The 15902-nt window shown below is 40.2% G+C and overlaps 1 protein-coding gene across 9 annotated transcripts in view; it reads left to right on the top strand.

Annotated features, from left to right (window-relative positions):
• Positions 1-15902, top strand: part of CWF19L2 (CWF19 like cell cycle control factor 2) — a 120704-nt gene that overhangs the window by 22553 nt on the left and 82249 nt on the right. For all 9 annotated transcript variants that reach the window (XR_010883199.1, XM_067289913.1, XM_067289901.1 and 6 more), the window contains exons 4-8: positions 589-696; positions 7137-7256; positions 11226-11319; positions 12426-12541; positions 14064-14776. Coding sequence is in view for 8 of the 9 variants with exons in the window: in XM_067289913.1 (XP_067146014.1) it covers positions 589-696; positions 7137-7256; positions 11226-11319; positions 12426-12541; positions 14064-14776 (1151 nt within the window). In the remaining variant the exon portion in view is untranslated. The remainder of the gene's footprint in view (positions 1-588; positions 697-7136; positions 7257-11225; positions 11320-12425; positions 12542-14063; positions 14777-15902) is intronic.

Below are 15902 nucleotides of genomic sequence, written 5' to 3'. Positions count from 1 at the left end.
TGTTATTTGCGTGACAGGTTCCTATAAATAACAGAGAAATTCTGTTCAATAGAGGGCTTTTGCTCCAAGCATAAAATCTCAGTGCACCGTTTGCAATTGCAAGTGTGGGAAGTGGGATATGGAAATAGAAGGAGAGAGAATGTGAAGAGCTTTATAACACATTGTATTATTGGTTTTACATTAATTGTTTTTATGTAAAACACAATTGGTCATGAATTTAGAAATTTTGTATTTGTAATGTCATAAAAACAGTTTTTTTGTTTTGTTTTTATTGTGACAGTTTTGTCTCTAGCAGCTTTATAATTCTATTAAACCACCAGCATGAGCTAGAGTTCTTGCATACTCTGTTGATGTGCTCATGAAGCCTGGTGTGAGGTTTTGATCGTGATGTAACAATTTCCTTGTGAAAATATCAATATTATTTTTACTATCATTATTATTAAACTAATAAACAGTATTAAATTAATAATGCCTAGCAATATGCATCAAGTTTGATTAACAATACACTTTAGTATTTTATTTTTATCAATGTATAATAGTATGTTATAGTGTTATAATTATTCTTTACATCAAACTCAATATTTTTAGGATTCTTCAGTTGAATGGGTTGAGTCAAATGTGTTGCAGTCAGATAATACAGAAAAGGCTTGGAAGGTCAACGAGCAATCAGATACTATGAAAGAACCTTCCCTACAGGTGAGCAGTCTGATAACTATTCCAGAAATAAATTCAGCATGACCAAATGTGAAACTTGGTTAGGTTTTCTGAGAGCTCTTTTGAAATGTGTTGAACAAAAACTTATTTCACAGACAAATGCCTGTGTTTATCTAGGTAAATATTACATTTCTTTCACTGAAAGACTTCCACCTGATAGTTATTTAGTATTTGACAAGGCACTAAACTTAATGTTGCCTCATACCCGTTCCTGTTGTTATATTTTGAGCTTGATTGCCTTAATGAGGATGGATTAAATATCTTGACTAGACATGTTATTTTTTCTTCCTGTTTAAGGTGGTTTTTCTACAAGTGAGTGGAGTTTTGCTTCTGTGATGCTTGAACAGATATAAGGAAGTAAGGGAGGTGCCAAACTTTTCAGCAGCAATATTTATGGAATCAAGGCCTCTTTTGGTCTTCCTAGGTGGATTCTGTGCATGATAAGTAATGTTTATTCTGGAAAACTGAGTCGTTCTGAATTGAGCTGCTGTGATTTTAATAACATAAGTGTAGTCACATATTCATAACATTTTCTTTCGGTTGTATTAAAACAATTATTTTGAATTTAGTATCTAATTTAGTGTCTAAGTTTGCGCAGAAGGGCGCATGAAGGCACCTTCATTTCTGATCCCTGTGGTGTATGCTTCCTCAAGTATGGTTGTGACACACCGCAGAGCACATTCCCCAGTGGCTGTTGGAGTTGCTGTGTCAGAGGCTTGGACCCAGACCAACCCTCTGACAGCTGATGCAGCTCTACAGGTCCCAGGCTGCAGGGAGTGCTTGGGGCCTCTCCAGGAGGCCTGGGCTGGCAGTCAGCTCTCCTGCAGGAGGTGTGCTGCTGTTGATGAGTTGTGTCCTCAGGTAAGGGAGTTACAGGAGGAGATCAGTAGGCTGCACGGCATCCGAGAAGATGAGCAAGAGATAGATAGGGTATTCTCGGAGACTGTACAACTTCAGGAGTCCCAACCCCCTGCAGCAGTGGAGTTGCTGGAGGGCTCTGTGCTGTGTGAAATGGTACATCATAACACCGTAGAAGAAGGCTGGAAACTGGTCACTGCTCGTGGGAGGAGAAAGGCTCCTACTCCTCCTGAAGACTTGCAGCTGAAGAACAGGTTTAGTGCCCTCCAGGATGAGGAGGAGATGGGCATGGCTGCAAGGGAAGTACCTGGGACAACAGACCCCGTGCCCTGCCGGAACGCCCGGAAGAAGCGGCGGGTGATTGTTGTGGGGGACTCCCTGCTGCAGGGGACGGAGGCATCTATCTGCCGACCTGACCTCATGTCTAGAGAGGTTTGTTGCCTGCCAGGGGCTCGTGTGAGAGATGTCATGGAAAGACTGCCAAGGCTTGTCCATGCTTTGGACTATTACCCACTGCTGCTCTTCCATGTGGGCGCTAATGACACCAAGGGCAAAGTGGAGACCATCAAGCAGGATTTCAGAACTCTGGTGATGGTGGTCAAGGGTCTGGGAGCCCAGGTCATCTTCTCCTCAATCCTGCCAGTGAGGGGGATGGATGAGAGGAGGAGGAGACGGACTTTCCAGGTTAACGACTGGCTGCGCCGCTGGTGTTGGCAACAGGGTTTTGGTTTCTACGACCATGGGACCCTTTTTGAAGATCGACAACTGATGGCAAGAGATGAGATCCACCTCACGAGGCGGGGCACGCGGGTCTTTGCCAACAGGTTGGCCAACCTGGTAAGGAGGGCTTTAAACTAGGAAAGATGGGGGAAGGGGAGAGTTATAGTGCCAGGGTAGTTGGCAAAAGACTGCTCAAGTCAGGATGCCTCCAGCAGGTGAATGCAGCCAGGGAAGTGTGCATGGGATGTGGCTATGGAGGATCCTCTTTACCCCTCCTGGGAAAGCTGCATGCTCGATCACCTCTCTGAAATGCCTGTACACCAATGCACGCAGCATGGGGAACAAACAGGAAGAACTAGAGATGTGTGTGCGGTCGCAGGGCCATGATCTCATTGCCATTACAGAGACATGGTGGGATAGCTCGCATGACTGGAGTGCTGTCATGGATGGCTACATGCTTTTTAGGAAAGACAGGCCAGGAAAGCGAGGTGGTGGAGTTGCTCTTTATGTGACAGAGCACCTGGAATGTATTGAGCTGTGCCTAGGGGTGGATGAAGAGCGAGTCAAGAGCTTATGGGTAAGGATTAAAGGGCAGGCTAGCATGGGTGACACTGTTGTGGGTGTTTACTACAAGCCACCTGATCAGGAAGAGGAAGTTGATGAGGCCTTCTACAGACAGCTGGAAGTAGCCTCACGATCCCAGGCCCTGGTTCTCATGGGGGACTTCAACCACCCCGATATCTGCTGGAAAGGCAGCACAGCTAGGCACAAACAGTCCCGGAGGTTCCTGCAGAGCATTGGTGACAACTTCTTGACACAGGTGGTGGAGGAGCCAACAAGGAGAGGTGTGCTGCTGGACCTTGTACTAACAAACAAAGAAGGACTGCTGGAAGATGTGAAGGTCAGGAGCAGCCTTGGCTGCAGTGACCATGAGATGGTGGAGTTCAGGATCCTGCGAGGAGGCAGCAGGGCACCAAGTAGGATCGCAACCCTGGACTTGAGGAGAGCAAACTTTGACCTCTTCAGGGACCTACTTGGAGGAATCCCATGGGTTAGGGCCCTAGGAGGAAGGGGCGTTCAAGAGAGCTGGTTAATATTCAAACATCACTTCCTCCAGGCTCAAGAGCGGTGCATCCCTATGAGTAGGAAGTCAAGCAAAGGAGGTAGGAGACCTGCATGGATGAGGAAGGAGCTCCTGGCAAAACTCAACCAGAAGAAGGAAGTCTACAGAAAGTGGAAAGGGGGACAGGCCACTTGGGAGGAATATAGGAACGTTGTCAGAGTATGCAGGGATGTGACGAGGAAGGCTAAGGCCCGTTTGGAATTAAATCTGGCGAGAGATGTCAAGGACAGCAAGAAGGGCTTCTTCAAATACATCAGCAGCAAGAGGAAGACTAGGGAAAATGTGGGGCCTTTGCTGGATGGGGTGGGTGCCCTGGTGACAAAGGATGCAGAGAAGGCAGAGTTACTGAATGCCTTCTTTGCTTCAGTCTTTCCTGCTCAGGCCAGCCCTCAGGAACCCCAGATCCTGGAGGCAAGAGAGAAAGTCTGGAGAGAGGAAGACTTTCCCTTGGTGGAGGAGGAGTGGGTTAGAGATCATTTAAGCAAACTTGACACCCACAAATCCATGGGCCCTGATGGGATGCACCCACGAGTGCTGAGGGAGCTGGCGGATGTCATTGCTAAGCCACTCTCCATCATCTTTGAAAGGTCATGGAGAAGAGGAGAGGTGCCTGAGGACTGGAAGAAGGCTAATGTCACCCCAGTCTTCAAAAAGGGCAAGAAGGAGGACCCAGGGAACTACAGGCCAGTCAGCCTCACCTCTATCCCTGGAAAAATGATGGAGCAGCTCATCCTGGAAGCCATCTCCACGCATGTGGAGGAAAAGAAGGTGATCAGGAGTAGTCAGCATGGCTTCACCAAGGGGAAATCATGCCTAACCAATCTGATAGCCTTCTCTGATGGAATGACTGGCTGGGTAGATGAGGGGAGAGCAGTGGATGTTGTCTGCCTTGACTTCAGCAAGGCTTTTGACACTGTCTCCCATAGCATCCTCATAGACAAGCTCAGGAAGTGTGGGCTAGATGAGTGGACAGTGATGTGGATTGAGAACTGGCTGAATGGCAGAGCTCAGAGGGTTGTGATCAGCGGTGCAGAGTCTAGTTGGCGGCCTGTAGCTAGTGGTGTCCCCCAGGGATCAGGACTGGGTCCAGTCTTGTTCAACTTCTTCATCAATGACGTGGATGAGGGGACAGAGTGCACCCTCAGCAAGTTTGCTGACAATACCAAACTGGGAGGAGTGGCTGATACCCCAGAGGGCTGTGCTGCCATTCAGAGAGACCTGGACAGGCTGGAGAGGTGGGTGGAGAGGAACCTCCTGAAGTTCAACAAAGGCAAGTGCAGGGTCCTGCACCTAGGGAGGAATAACCCCAAGCACCAGGACAGGCTGGGGGTTGACCTGCTGGAAAGCAGCTCTGCGGAGAAGGACCTGGGAGTGCTGGTGGACACCAAGTTAAGCATGAGGCAGCAATGTGCCCTTGTGGCCAAGAAGGCCAATGGTATGCTGGGGTGCATGAGGAAGAGTGTTGCCAGCAGGTCGAGGGAGGTGATTCTCCCCCTCTCCTCAGCCCTGGTGAGGCCACATCTGGAGTACTGCGTCCAGTTCTGGGCTCCCCAGTACAAGAGGGATATGGCACTACTGGAGCAAGTCCAGCGAAGGGCTACAAAGATGATTAGGGGACTGGAGCATCTCTCTTATGAGGAAAGGCTGAGAGAGCTGGGCCTGTTTAGCCTGGAGAAGAGAAGGCTGAGAGGAGATCTTATCAACGTGTACAAGTACCTGAAGGGAGGGTGTCGAGAGGATGGGACCAGACTCTTTTCAGTGGTGCCCAGTGACAGGACGCGAGGCAATGGGCACAAACTGAAACACAGGCAGTTCCATCTGAACATGAGGAAAAACTTCTTCACTGTGAGGGTGACAGAGCACTGGACCAGGTTGCCCAGAGAGGTTGTGGAGTCTCCTTCTATGGAGATATTCAAAAGCTGTCTGGACACAATCCTGTGCAATGTGCTCTAGGTGACCCTGCTTGAGCAGGGGTGTTGGACTAGATGATCTCCAGAGGTCCCTTCCAACCTCAGTCATTCTGTGATTCTGTGTAATTCCACTGCTGAGAAGAGTCCCTGTTTTTCAGATCCTGGATTTGTGTATCTGGTCAAGAGAATTAAAAAGATTCTCTGAATCAGGTGTATCATCTTGGAAAAGTAAATAATAACAAAATAGAAATCCTTCTGTATGTCATGAACATGATAAACACTGGTTTCTCCAAACATTTGTCATCTAATGTCACTTGCTCTGTGCGCTCTGGGCATGTCTACATTTGGATGAGAAGTGTGCTTTCAAAATAAATTTCCCGATCATCCCTACTTTCTGTATTTTGGTTCATATTATGGTGCAGCGTTGGAGCACATAAACTTGTTTCCTTTCGGATAAAACTAAATTGGAAAGTATGTTCTCGAAATGCACCTAAGGTGCTCCGTGGAACCAGACTTAGAGTAGTCCAAAGCATAAAAAACAACAACCCACCCCCCCAGAAAAAAACAGAGGAAAGCAAAAAAAATTCCAAACCAAGCTGCAGATCTGAAATGTATATAGTGTGGATATCATGTTCTCAGCACCAAGGTTTGTGTTTTGGAGATCCACCTCTGTTGGTCCACATTGCTTGCTAATGTGGGTATAGCCACTGTTAAATCACTTGAAAATAGTCTGCTTTCCAGTTCCCTCTCTTAGAAGAGATCTGAGAAGTGGAATGCTGTGTTTCACCTCTGAAATGCTCTAATATGTTGTCTAGCATCATCATTTTTAAGCAACAGAGAAATGGTGTGACATATAGCATCTGTTCAGATTGACATCTCAGACTTGAACCTTACTGAGGAGAAGTGAAGACACTTTTGCAAGGACATGTTTCAAAATAGGTGTAATCTTGTCATTTTCGTTGCTAGAGTGCTCATAGAAGTATTCCAAATACTTGTTTTTGCAGAGTAGTTAATTATGTGTATGTCACTATTTTCTTTTGAGGCTTCACAAATATTTTAGGTGTAAAAAGAAGGAGGTTTTTGAGGTATTAGATTTGGATGGATATATCACTTCATTGAATATGAGGTATTATGATTCTTATTTGGAGACTTCACGTTGTTAATATGCTGCTTTTCTTTAGAAAGTAGCCTTCATCTTTAAAATATCCTCAGTCTGCTTTGGGTTTTGTAAATGCAGTTTTCTATCTGCTATTGTGGGTACAGTTCATAGAATTTAGGTGTGTAAATGTTTAATTTGTCGGTGCAGTTAGGTGCCTATATGTCGGAGCTTGTGAACTATGCTCAGTGATGGATTGCAAATTTTGTATATGCTAAAACAGACATTAAAAAGTCATAAAGGGAGAAGTAGCAAGATACAGTTCTAGAACAAGATGGAAAAGGAGTTGATCTGTATGTCCAGTGTTCATTTAAAAAAGCATAAGCTGTGTATATGGCTCTGCATATTTACTAGTTCCATAAATACTTTGGGAAGAGGTAGTTTGAATTACAGAAAGATCTCTGTGAAATTTGTCTGCCTAAGTGAATATTAAAACTACTGGAAGATTGGAATTCTTAAATTTGTATTTGGTTTTCATATAAAGTATTTTTTAAGAATAGAAATTAGTGTTAGTCAGACCTACACTGTTCAGTGTAAATATCCTTTGTCAGTAGTTGCAGTAGTTTGATTTGCACCTGAAATATATTTTGGTTGTAAGTAAAAACACTGATTCTGTGTGTTTTAGTCTTGGATGAAACTTTTTTCCCTTTTTAAGAGAGAAGAATGGATGACTTTAGACTTCATGTCTTTGAAAACCATGTCAGCAGCATCTGTCAAAGCTGAAAAACAGAAAGAAAAAAAACTGGAGCAACAGAAAGCTCAAGAAATTGAGCAGGTAGGAGGAATTATATATTAACTTTTTTTTCCCCTACATCTTACTCAAATCTGTGTAACGATTTGGTTCAAATACCTAACTCTTTGTATGTCACTAATTGTTTAAATTAACCTCTGACGTGGTTTACTACAAACAGTATTTCTTTACCACGTGGTAGTGATTTTAATTAAAATTGTTCTGTTGGTCATGGGAAAAGTTCATGCAGGAGGCTTGTCTTGTCTTATACTGTCTTCTAGTTAAGAAGGAAGCCAGTTCTACTAACTGCTGAGTTCCGTCATGTTTAAAGTACTTGTGATGTTTTGCTTAGTAATGGTGGCAGACTGTGGGCCTGGCCTCCTTCCCTGTTGTGTGTGTGAAAGAAGCAATGTTGTTTTGTGTGACAAAAGCTCACCTGAGCTTCTGTGCTGAAGCATAGGGTGTTGAGGCTTTCTTTTTCCCGCAGAAAGAATTCAGACCAGGTGCTGTGCCTCTCATGCCACAGTTGTGGGACAACACACGGGAAGATCAGGGTCCAGTTGGGAACGAGGCTGCCAGTATATTAGTTCTGTTTACATACTGTTATTGGCTGCTTCATTAGTTCATATATCTCTATAAATGCAGTATGGTCTGATCTGAAAACATAGTTGCTGATCGCTGTCTAATGTTTACTTGTCCTCACATCTCACATGAGGCTATTTGTTGCTGTTAGATGTTTCAGTTAGTTGCGTTCTGGCTGAAAAACAACTGGAACTGGAGTGCTGTTCTTGTGAGGCATGCGACGCTTGGGTTATGGTCTTCTGAGCAGGGATTAAAGTTTTTCTTTTTTCCACTCAATTTTTGTTGTATGTTAAAGGAGCACTTAGTGCGGAGATCTGATAAATTCTTTAATCACAAGAATGTCAGCATGTACTATATGCTTAATGACAGTTTATATGTACTGTTGATCCTAGAACAATACATGATTTTTATAGATCTTTCCACCCAATCATGTGCTTTCTGTGCAGGTTTATGCTTTTGTGTTTTCTGCACCCGAGTGTCTGTCCTGACATATTTGTTACCCAAAACAATGTACAACAGACGTGTACAACATACCAATGGTGGTGATGAACTGAAGATGTAACATAGACGAATTTTAAATTGAAACGGTGCTAGACTGCCTAATCAACCCTTTTTTTTCCAGTGGACTCTCTTGCTTGCTTCCAGAAGAGTCAGTTGACAGAATCACAATAAACAATCTAGTTTGAGGGAGAAAAACAAGCACTTGTGGTAAGACTAAGGGTCCCCCTTGTACTGATTCAGAGGGAAGTGCACACACTGGTAAAGAAGCAGTTTCACTGGTTGACTTCTGTGTAATGAAGGCACCAGCTAAGCATATATTTGAGAGCTTTGATTTAGGAATGGAGAGCTTTATTTATTTCTACATATCTTTTGACAGCACAAGTTACAGGTTAGCTGTGTTATTCCCACAGAAGTCTCACAGAATTTATTGAGTATTCTAGAAAATACAAACCCTGAAAGAATAATGAGAAATGCATCTCCAAATAAAATCTTGGCTTTATTACTAGACAGAGACAGTTGCTATTGGCAATATTATTTATATATATATATACACACATACACACACACACACACAATACATCTTTTAAAAAAAGATTAAAGTGAAATATGATAATATGCATAATACTTAGAGGAAAGTTGGGGTAGAGTTAATAATGGTATACTAGAAAATGCTTGGAGAAAAAGAATAATCTTGCCAGGGTGAAGCACAGTTAAGTTTCAGTATTCAAAAGACTGATTTTTTTCCCATGAAAACTAGTGTTTATGGAATTATAGCTGAGTAATTTTTGAGTGATTTTCATTTTCATGATTAAAAAGATCATCCACAAATTAAAGTATTTTAGGCCATATCTAGGTAACAGAATGAAGGTCAGCTACTGTGCACTTGAAAATATGCTTGCGTATGTTTTAAGAACTTCATATACTTCAAATTCTCTTTGCTATCCTATCTACTCCCTGTAAATACATCTTTGTACTATTCTTGTACATGTGAAATCACAAAGTTGTATACTGGGGAAACTGCACAAATGTGGCTATAGAAGTTGGAAGGCCCATGTTTCTACACTGCTCTAGGCAAAATGAATTTATGTGTGTATGAGGTGGTTTGTTACTAGTTCACAGTGAGTGAAGTGGTAAAAGGTTTTGCTTGTTTTTTTTATTTTTATTTTTTTTATTGGTGGCCAATTCAGGTTCTTAGAGAGGTAATAATCCTGGAAAAAAAAATATAAGAAGATGGCTTGAAATCTCTTCATGATGTATTTTTTATTAAAAGAAAGAACATCTTTTTCAAAAGAATTTGGAAACTGTACATGGTGGTGAAGACAGAGGCATCCTGATGTAGTAGATTTTTTTAATTACTCTTCTCTTTGTTGGAGATGCAATAAACAAACCCTTGCCCTAAACCTATCGTATATTGAAATGGCTTTATGAATTCTCCTAACACAATTAACTTTTTTTTTTTTTTTCTGTTGTAGCCCAGTGTTCTATCTTCAAGTAAATATTTTGGACTTCCTCATCATACTTAGTATAACTGATTAGTCTTTGGAACATCTTTTTACGTATGAGCCTTTCCTTGCTGGATAATGAACTTGCCACTTCTTTTCTATTGATCTAATTTTCCAAACTGGTTACAATTTTGTTTTCCTCTGTCTCTTGCATTTCTCTAGATGTTTTAGAACATACTGCCAATACAAAATGCACTGAAGCAGGCAAGGCCTAAGGTTGTCTTCAGTGCAGAGTAGAGCAGAATGCCCTAGTTAACCTCAAATTCTGATAGTATTTACATTTTATTATTTTGTAGTAGTATGATGCTTAATTTAGCATTGCTGGTTTCCATACACAGATTCTTCACCATGTTGACCTTTGCAAAGTAATGGCTCATTAGTCACAAGTCATGAGTTGTTTCCTTATAAGTGGGAGATGTGAACACACTAGTAAGTCCAAGCAGATTGCAGGTCTCTACTAATTTTTGGTACACATATGCTATACTTGTATTTGTTTGCATTTTAATTACTATACAAAATAGACACTGTTTATTCTGAAGTATGATGCAGATAGTTTTGCACAATTTTGTTTTTTTAATATGGATTGGTCCTGTATTTTCAAGCATTTCTATTTTCAGTCTATTTGCTAGAAGTACCATTGCAGTTCATTGTAATGAACATAAAGTTGGTATTCAAGCCTTCTTGAATTCTCCTAGGAACGTGAAAAGAGCTGGTCAGAACTACAGTTTTCAGTGAAGAATTTTTTGTTAAACTATCTTATAAATTAGAAGCACTTCAAAACTATTTTGCTCAAAATCTTTTCTTAATGGTTTTCTTGAAGACTAGTTCATTTTCTGTAGGGTTGCCTTGTAGGGTTGCCTTGTTCCTGCTGTTTATTTTAATTTAAATAAATTGACTAAAACCACTGGTTCCTGTTTATTTCATCTCTTATTATCAACAGCTAGGGTTAATACAGAAATTCTTTGACTCTCTTTGGGAAGCTTGAGGCTGAAATCACTAATAATATTGGTTATTTCTATATCTGTTATTTAAATATGTATAATTGGAAATGGTTGTGAAAAGTTGTGCCATCTTCATGTATTGCCTCTGTTTTTTTAAATAGGGCAGAGAAGTGGTATAATTAGTTATTATAAAACTGTTGTTTAGAAAATGTATCTTAACCCTAAATGGAAGCACATCTTGAAGAGACTGTTTCTTTCAAAAGTGTGTTATTGTTTTCCACAAAGAAGGTTAGCTGATTCTTTACCAGAATCTGTAGTAAATCTAAGGAAAAACATTGACTCCAAATCTGCAGTGCCCCATTGAATGTATGTATGTTGATAATACACTATTCATTTTTAGGTGGACTAACTAAAATGTTCAATAGCTGTTGTTAAAGTGACTTTTTAATGCATCACATTTATACAGGTTGAAATTATTTCTGTTTTAGGCTAGGCTTTCTGAGAGAGAACTTAATCCCTATTGGAAAGATGGTGGTACAGGTTTGCCACCAGAGGAAGGTGAAGCAACTTCAGTTAAGAAAGGTAAAAGACAACTTTTAATAATAATCTCAAACTTCTTTCTCCATTCTCCAGTCTCTTTGTTCCTAACAAATTACTACTAACATTGATGTAGCAGAATTACGAATAACGTGTAATAAAGTAAAATTTGGAAGAAAACTTGGTAGTAAATATTGGTAAATATCGTATGTTGTTTTACAGAATTTCTCTTGACTGGTTTTTCATCTTGAGTGGTTTGACCTTCAGTATCTTCATAGAAATTCTCCATTTTCAACTAATTAAAAGAAAGCATGATTTAACCAAGACAAGATAAATTGTTGTTATCTAATTTGGTTCCTTTCATTCCACTACACAAATTATAGTTTTAAAATATTCAACCACAGAAGGCTGAGTCACATTTAAATGAAGTACATTACAGAAGCTGTTTGTGAAAGATATTATTTCTGTAACCTTTTCACTGCTTTCCTTACCCTAGGGTTATCCTGTCTATTTCCAGAAAGAGCAGCTAGAAAAATGTTTTTCATAATGTTGTGGAACATTCATTACGTGATAAGATGGGTCCTTCTGTCCTGGTGACAGGAGCAGTATAGTCCCTGACTTTCCTGGTTGGGAGCTTTCCCCTGTGGACAGTCTGTCCTGCAAACCATTAGCCTGCCCTCACATGCCAGCTTTTAAGAGCAGCAAAGATCAGCACTCTGTAAGAGGTGACAGGCATCAGTGAGTACACATCCTGGGTATTAAGACCCCTGCTAACTTCTCAAATGAAAAGCAATGAGTTACTCATTAATTTTCTGGGAAGGGAAATAAGAATAGACCCAAGAAAGGGAAACAGTAAGAAGGTTCTTCAATTCCGTGAAGAAGACACAACTTCCCATATGCCACTCCTGCCTTGGAAATGCTCATTGTGTTTTATGATAAAATGGAGCAGCTTAATGAAATCAGTGGTATTACCAAGGTACATCTAGCATTAACTTATAAAACCATGTAATTGTATCATCACATTCGTTATTCTTTTGCATTCCTTCAATTTTTATGTTAAGTTTAGGTTAAGGTTTCATATCGCAGTCAGAGTAAGTGTTAAATAGAGATAACTACTGAAATGTAAAAATATGCATTGTTTTTAACTTTAGTTACAGTGGTAGAAGATGCTGGATTAAGTTGGTTACAAAAATCATACCGAAGGATGAAGGAACAGGCTGAGAGAGAGAAACGGAATTTTGAGGAAATTGTAGCTGAGAGATATGGGGTAAGCATCTTGAATTAATTTTTTTTTCTTTTGTTTACAACTAATTGATACTTGGAAAAGATTACTTTTGTATAAAGGCACAAATACTTAATGTGTAGTGTAAGACATAAGGAAAGAACCTCTGAAGTGTGTCTCAAGTGGTGAAGAGTTTAATGCTATCAAACTGTTTTAGATCTTTTTGGTTAAATATTTTTAATATATGGGATACTATAACAAGTTGAAAATTCTTCTACATTGGGAGGTTCAAATGATCCCTGATACACAGTATATCAGTGCTTCCAAAGTTATGATCTATATCAGCAGAGATATTTTTCTCTCCTGCACACACAGTTTGTGTATAATAATGCCAAGATAAGTTGGAGAGCTCTGTCAAATTTTAGCAAAAATGAATCTTCTGGATACCTGTGATCTGCTCAGTCAAGAGGTGTTGAGAACGCTGCTTGCTTCTGAAGTGTTTAAAATAGTTTTCAAAAGTTAATTTTTAATAAATTAACTGCCATAAAAATATCAACTCTGTAAAGCCTGTCCCCCTACATATTGTGATACTGTCTTTAAAAACATTGATCAAATGTCTGGGGTGTTTAGTATTTAGTCTTGGTCCTAGCATCACATTTGAGTTTTTCTGTGTTTTGGTTAGAACTATTAGTGGAAATCCTGAGATAAGGCAGTATAACTGCATATTACTATCTTTGAATGGAATTGTAGTCATTCTTGAGTGATGAATCCAAGAAGATCAGTACCGGCAGAAATTATTCAGAGCCAGTGATTCTGAACAACACTATTTTTAAGAATCTTTATCAAAAAACTAGTATTCAAATAATACAAATGCTGTAGCTTCCCAAGTATAGGATAGTGGTTGAGAGAAATCCCTGCCTGACTTGTTTCAGTATCTAATGTTTTGGGCAAAAAAATATGATTGATGGCATTTAATTCAGCTCAAAACAGGGAAGAGGAACAGTCTTTTGTGTAATTGTCTAATGGCTAGAATGTTTTTCCAGAAAGCTAGGGACAGGGATTCAAAGCCTGTTTCAAACTAAAGGTTTTTAACCCACTCTCCCATGTTTAAAGAGTATAACTGGGTAGTAAAATGGTTTAGTGGAACTGTCCATTGGTTATGCTGAAGCACAAAGCTCATGAGTAAGAAAAAGGAAGCCTTACTCTCTGGCTCAAGTCCCTAATTTTTAAGTTGCAGGGAGGAGGCAGTTCTGAGGCTTTGGGCCCTGCTCTCAGGAGTGCTCCAGCACTTTAGAGACAGTGGATAAAAGGTTGAAATAGTCCAAGAGAAGGAATCAAAATGCCGTCACATGAGAGAGCACCTTAGACAGTAGACTATAACATTGAGCTCCTTTTTTTTTTTTTTTTTTTTTAAATCGGTCTTCCTATCCATTCCATGGCTCATGCCTTCCACCTGCACATTGACTCATTTTCACAAAATGGTGCCTTTCTCATAATACTTTATAGGGAACTTCACAATACCCCATGATCGTAAAAGTGTATAATTTTTTTTATTTTTTTCCTGTAGTCAATGGAGATATTTCAGTCACGATTAGAAGAAGCTGAAAAAGTTGGATTCAAAAAAGAAAATTATTATAGACAGGGAAGATGGAGGAAGTCTGGCTATTCAGAAAGTGGGCAAGAGAAGAAAGAGCAGCGTATGAAGGAGATGCAAGATGAAGATGATAGAAATAAGAATGTGTTCAGGGGATATACTGGGGAGAAGTATGGCAAGGGATGGGCGCAAGAAAACAGAGGTTGCAAACGAGATAGGTCAAGAGAAGACCGAGGCCCTGGCCTTAGTAGCCCAGACTCAGAGTTGAGTAGCTACAGCTCCAAAGCAGAAAAACTCGCTGAGGAAAAACGAAGTCAAGAGAAGAGTTCATCTCTCAGCAACATGAAACACAAATTTTTGAAACCCTCTGAAGACGATTTATCATCTTATAGTTTACATAAGGACTATGAGTCACAGCAGTCCTCTTTAAAACTGCCAGTTCATAGCTCTTTGAGCAGCCGTTTCCAGAAACCTGGTGAGGATACTGCACTGTGGACCAAAACACACACGAAAGATAGCAGTGAGAAATTAATGTCTGATCAAAAGTCAGCAGGTGCTCTGGAACAAGTTAATAAGAGCTGGAATAGAACTGCAAGTGATGGAAAAGAAGAATCACAACAGCAGGACCCAGGAAATACCCCTGAGAAGAAAGAAACTTTATCAAACAATAAAACATCATGCTCTAGGTAATTTACAACTCTCTTTGCTTGTTGACGCTTGTTTGCCGTATTGTTCCCGGTAAAGTATACCTGCAAGTGTATCTTCTGTGTTTGTGATAAGATTACATCTGATCATATCAGATTTCTTTAGTTGTTTTAATTGGGCTGATTTTTGAATAGCAATGTAAGTACAGAAAATGATTTAGCAGGCTAATGCTTCTGGCTTTAAGTTAAGTTTTCTAGTGTTGGGGAGAGAGTGGGGGTAGGATAGGGCTTTTAATTAATCTGAAAACATTAAAACATACCTTGTTGATTATGAAGAGTTAGGTTGGGATTCAAACATCCACTGTGGGCTGATAGATAAAATGCAAAAGTTATGGGAGAAGTATGCTTTTCAGGAGTGGCGAAGGGTTACTCCATCATCTAAAATGCATCTAGAAACATATGTGTAGGCAATTGACTTTTATCCTTAGTTGATAACATCAAGCGTAGACATGCAACATTAGCAACTTTGATAAATTTAAAATTCAGTACCTTTATTCTGTCTACTGACTTTTCCACTGCAGTTTCACTTCAACAGAGGCAGTACAGTTTCGTTGTGCGATGTTGCTGTTACTTGTGCTGTTAGCTCTTCTTTAAATTACTGCTCCTTCTATGCTTCAGTGTTGAATGAAGTAAAAGACAGTTACGTGAATATTTCTTTGGGTGTTTTGGGGGATGAAAGGTATTCTATGAAAATAAAGTTGATAGTATTATTTCTCATGCAGAGTAGAGAAAGCTGAGAATGTTTGTGTAGCAATCTATTTTTAGAGATATAACCAGAAGTTTATGCTGGGGAGTGGTGTGTGTGTACAGAATTGTGAGTCAGTTATATATATCTGTCCAGATAGCGTAAAGGGAAATTTTCTTGTAAGCCTTTCTGTCACGCTGTCATGCTATGAAGGTTCGATAGCAACGACTGAGACAGTAATGTAATAATAGTAAAAAAGATGTTTATTTCCTCTCACAAGTTCTTGGATTAGTAACATCCATTAAAATAATGCGATTACTAATTTAGGAAGGATAACACAAAACCATCAGTTACTAATTTAGAAAGGATAACCTGAAACCATCGATTACTGCGTTATTAATGGGAAGGACTGCTTATCCCTAC

This window comes from Apteryx mantelli, chromosome 1, assembly GCF_036417845.1.
Source record: "Apteryx mantelli isolate bAptMan1 chromosome 1, bAptMan1.hap1, whole genome shotgun sequence".
Lineage (NCBI taxonomy): Eukaryota > Metazoa > Chordata > Aves > Apterygiformes > Apterygidae > Apteryx > Apteryx mantelli.
Note: the sequence above shows the minus strand (reverse complement) of the source record. Positions and strands in the feature narration are given on the sequence as shown.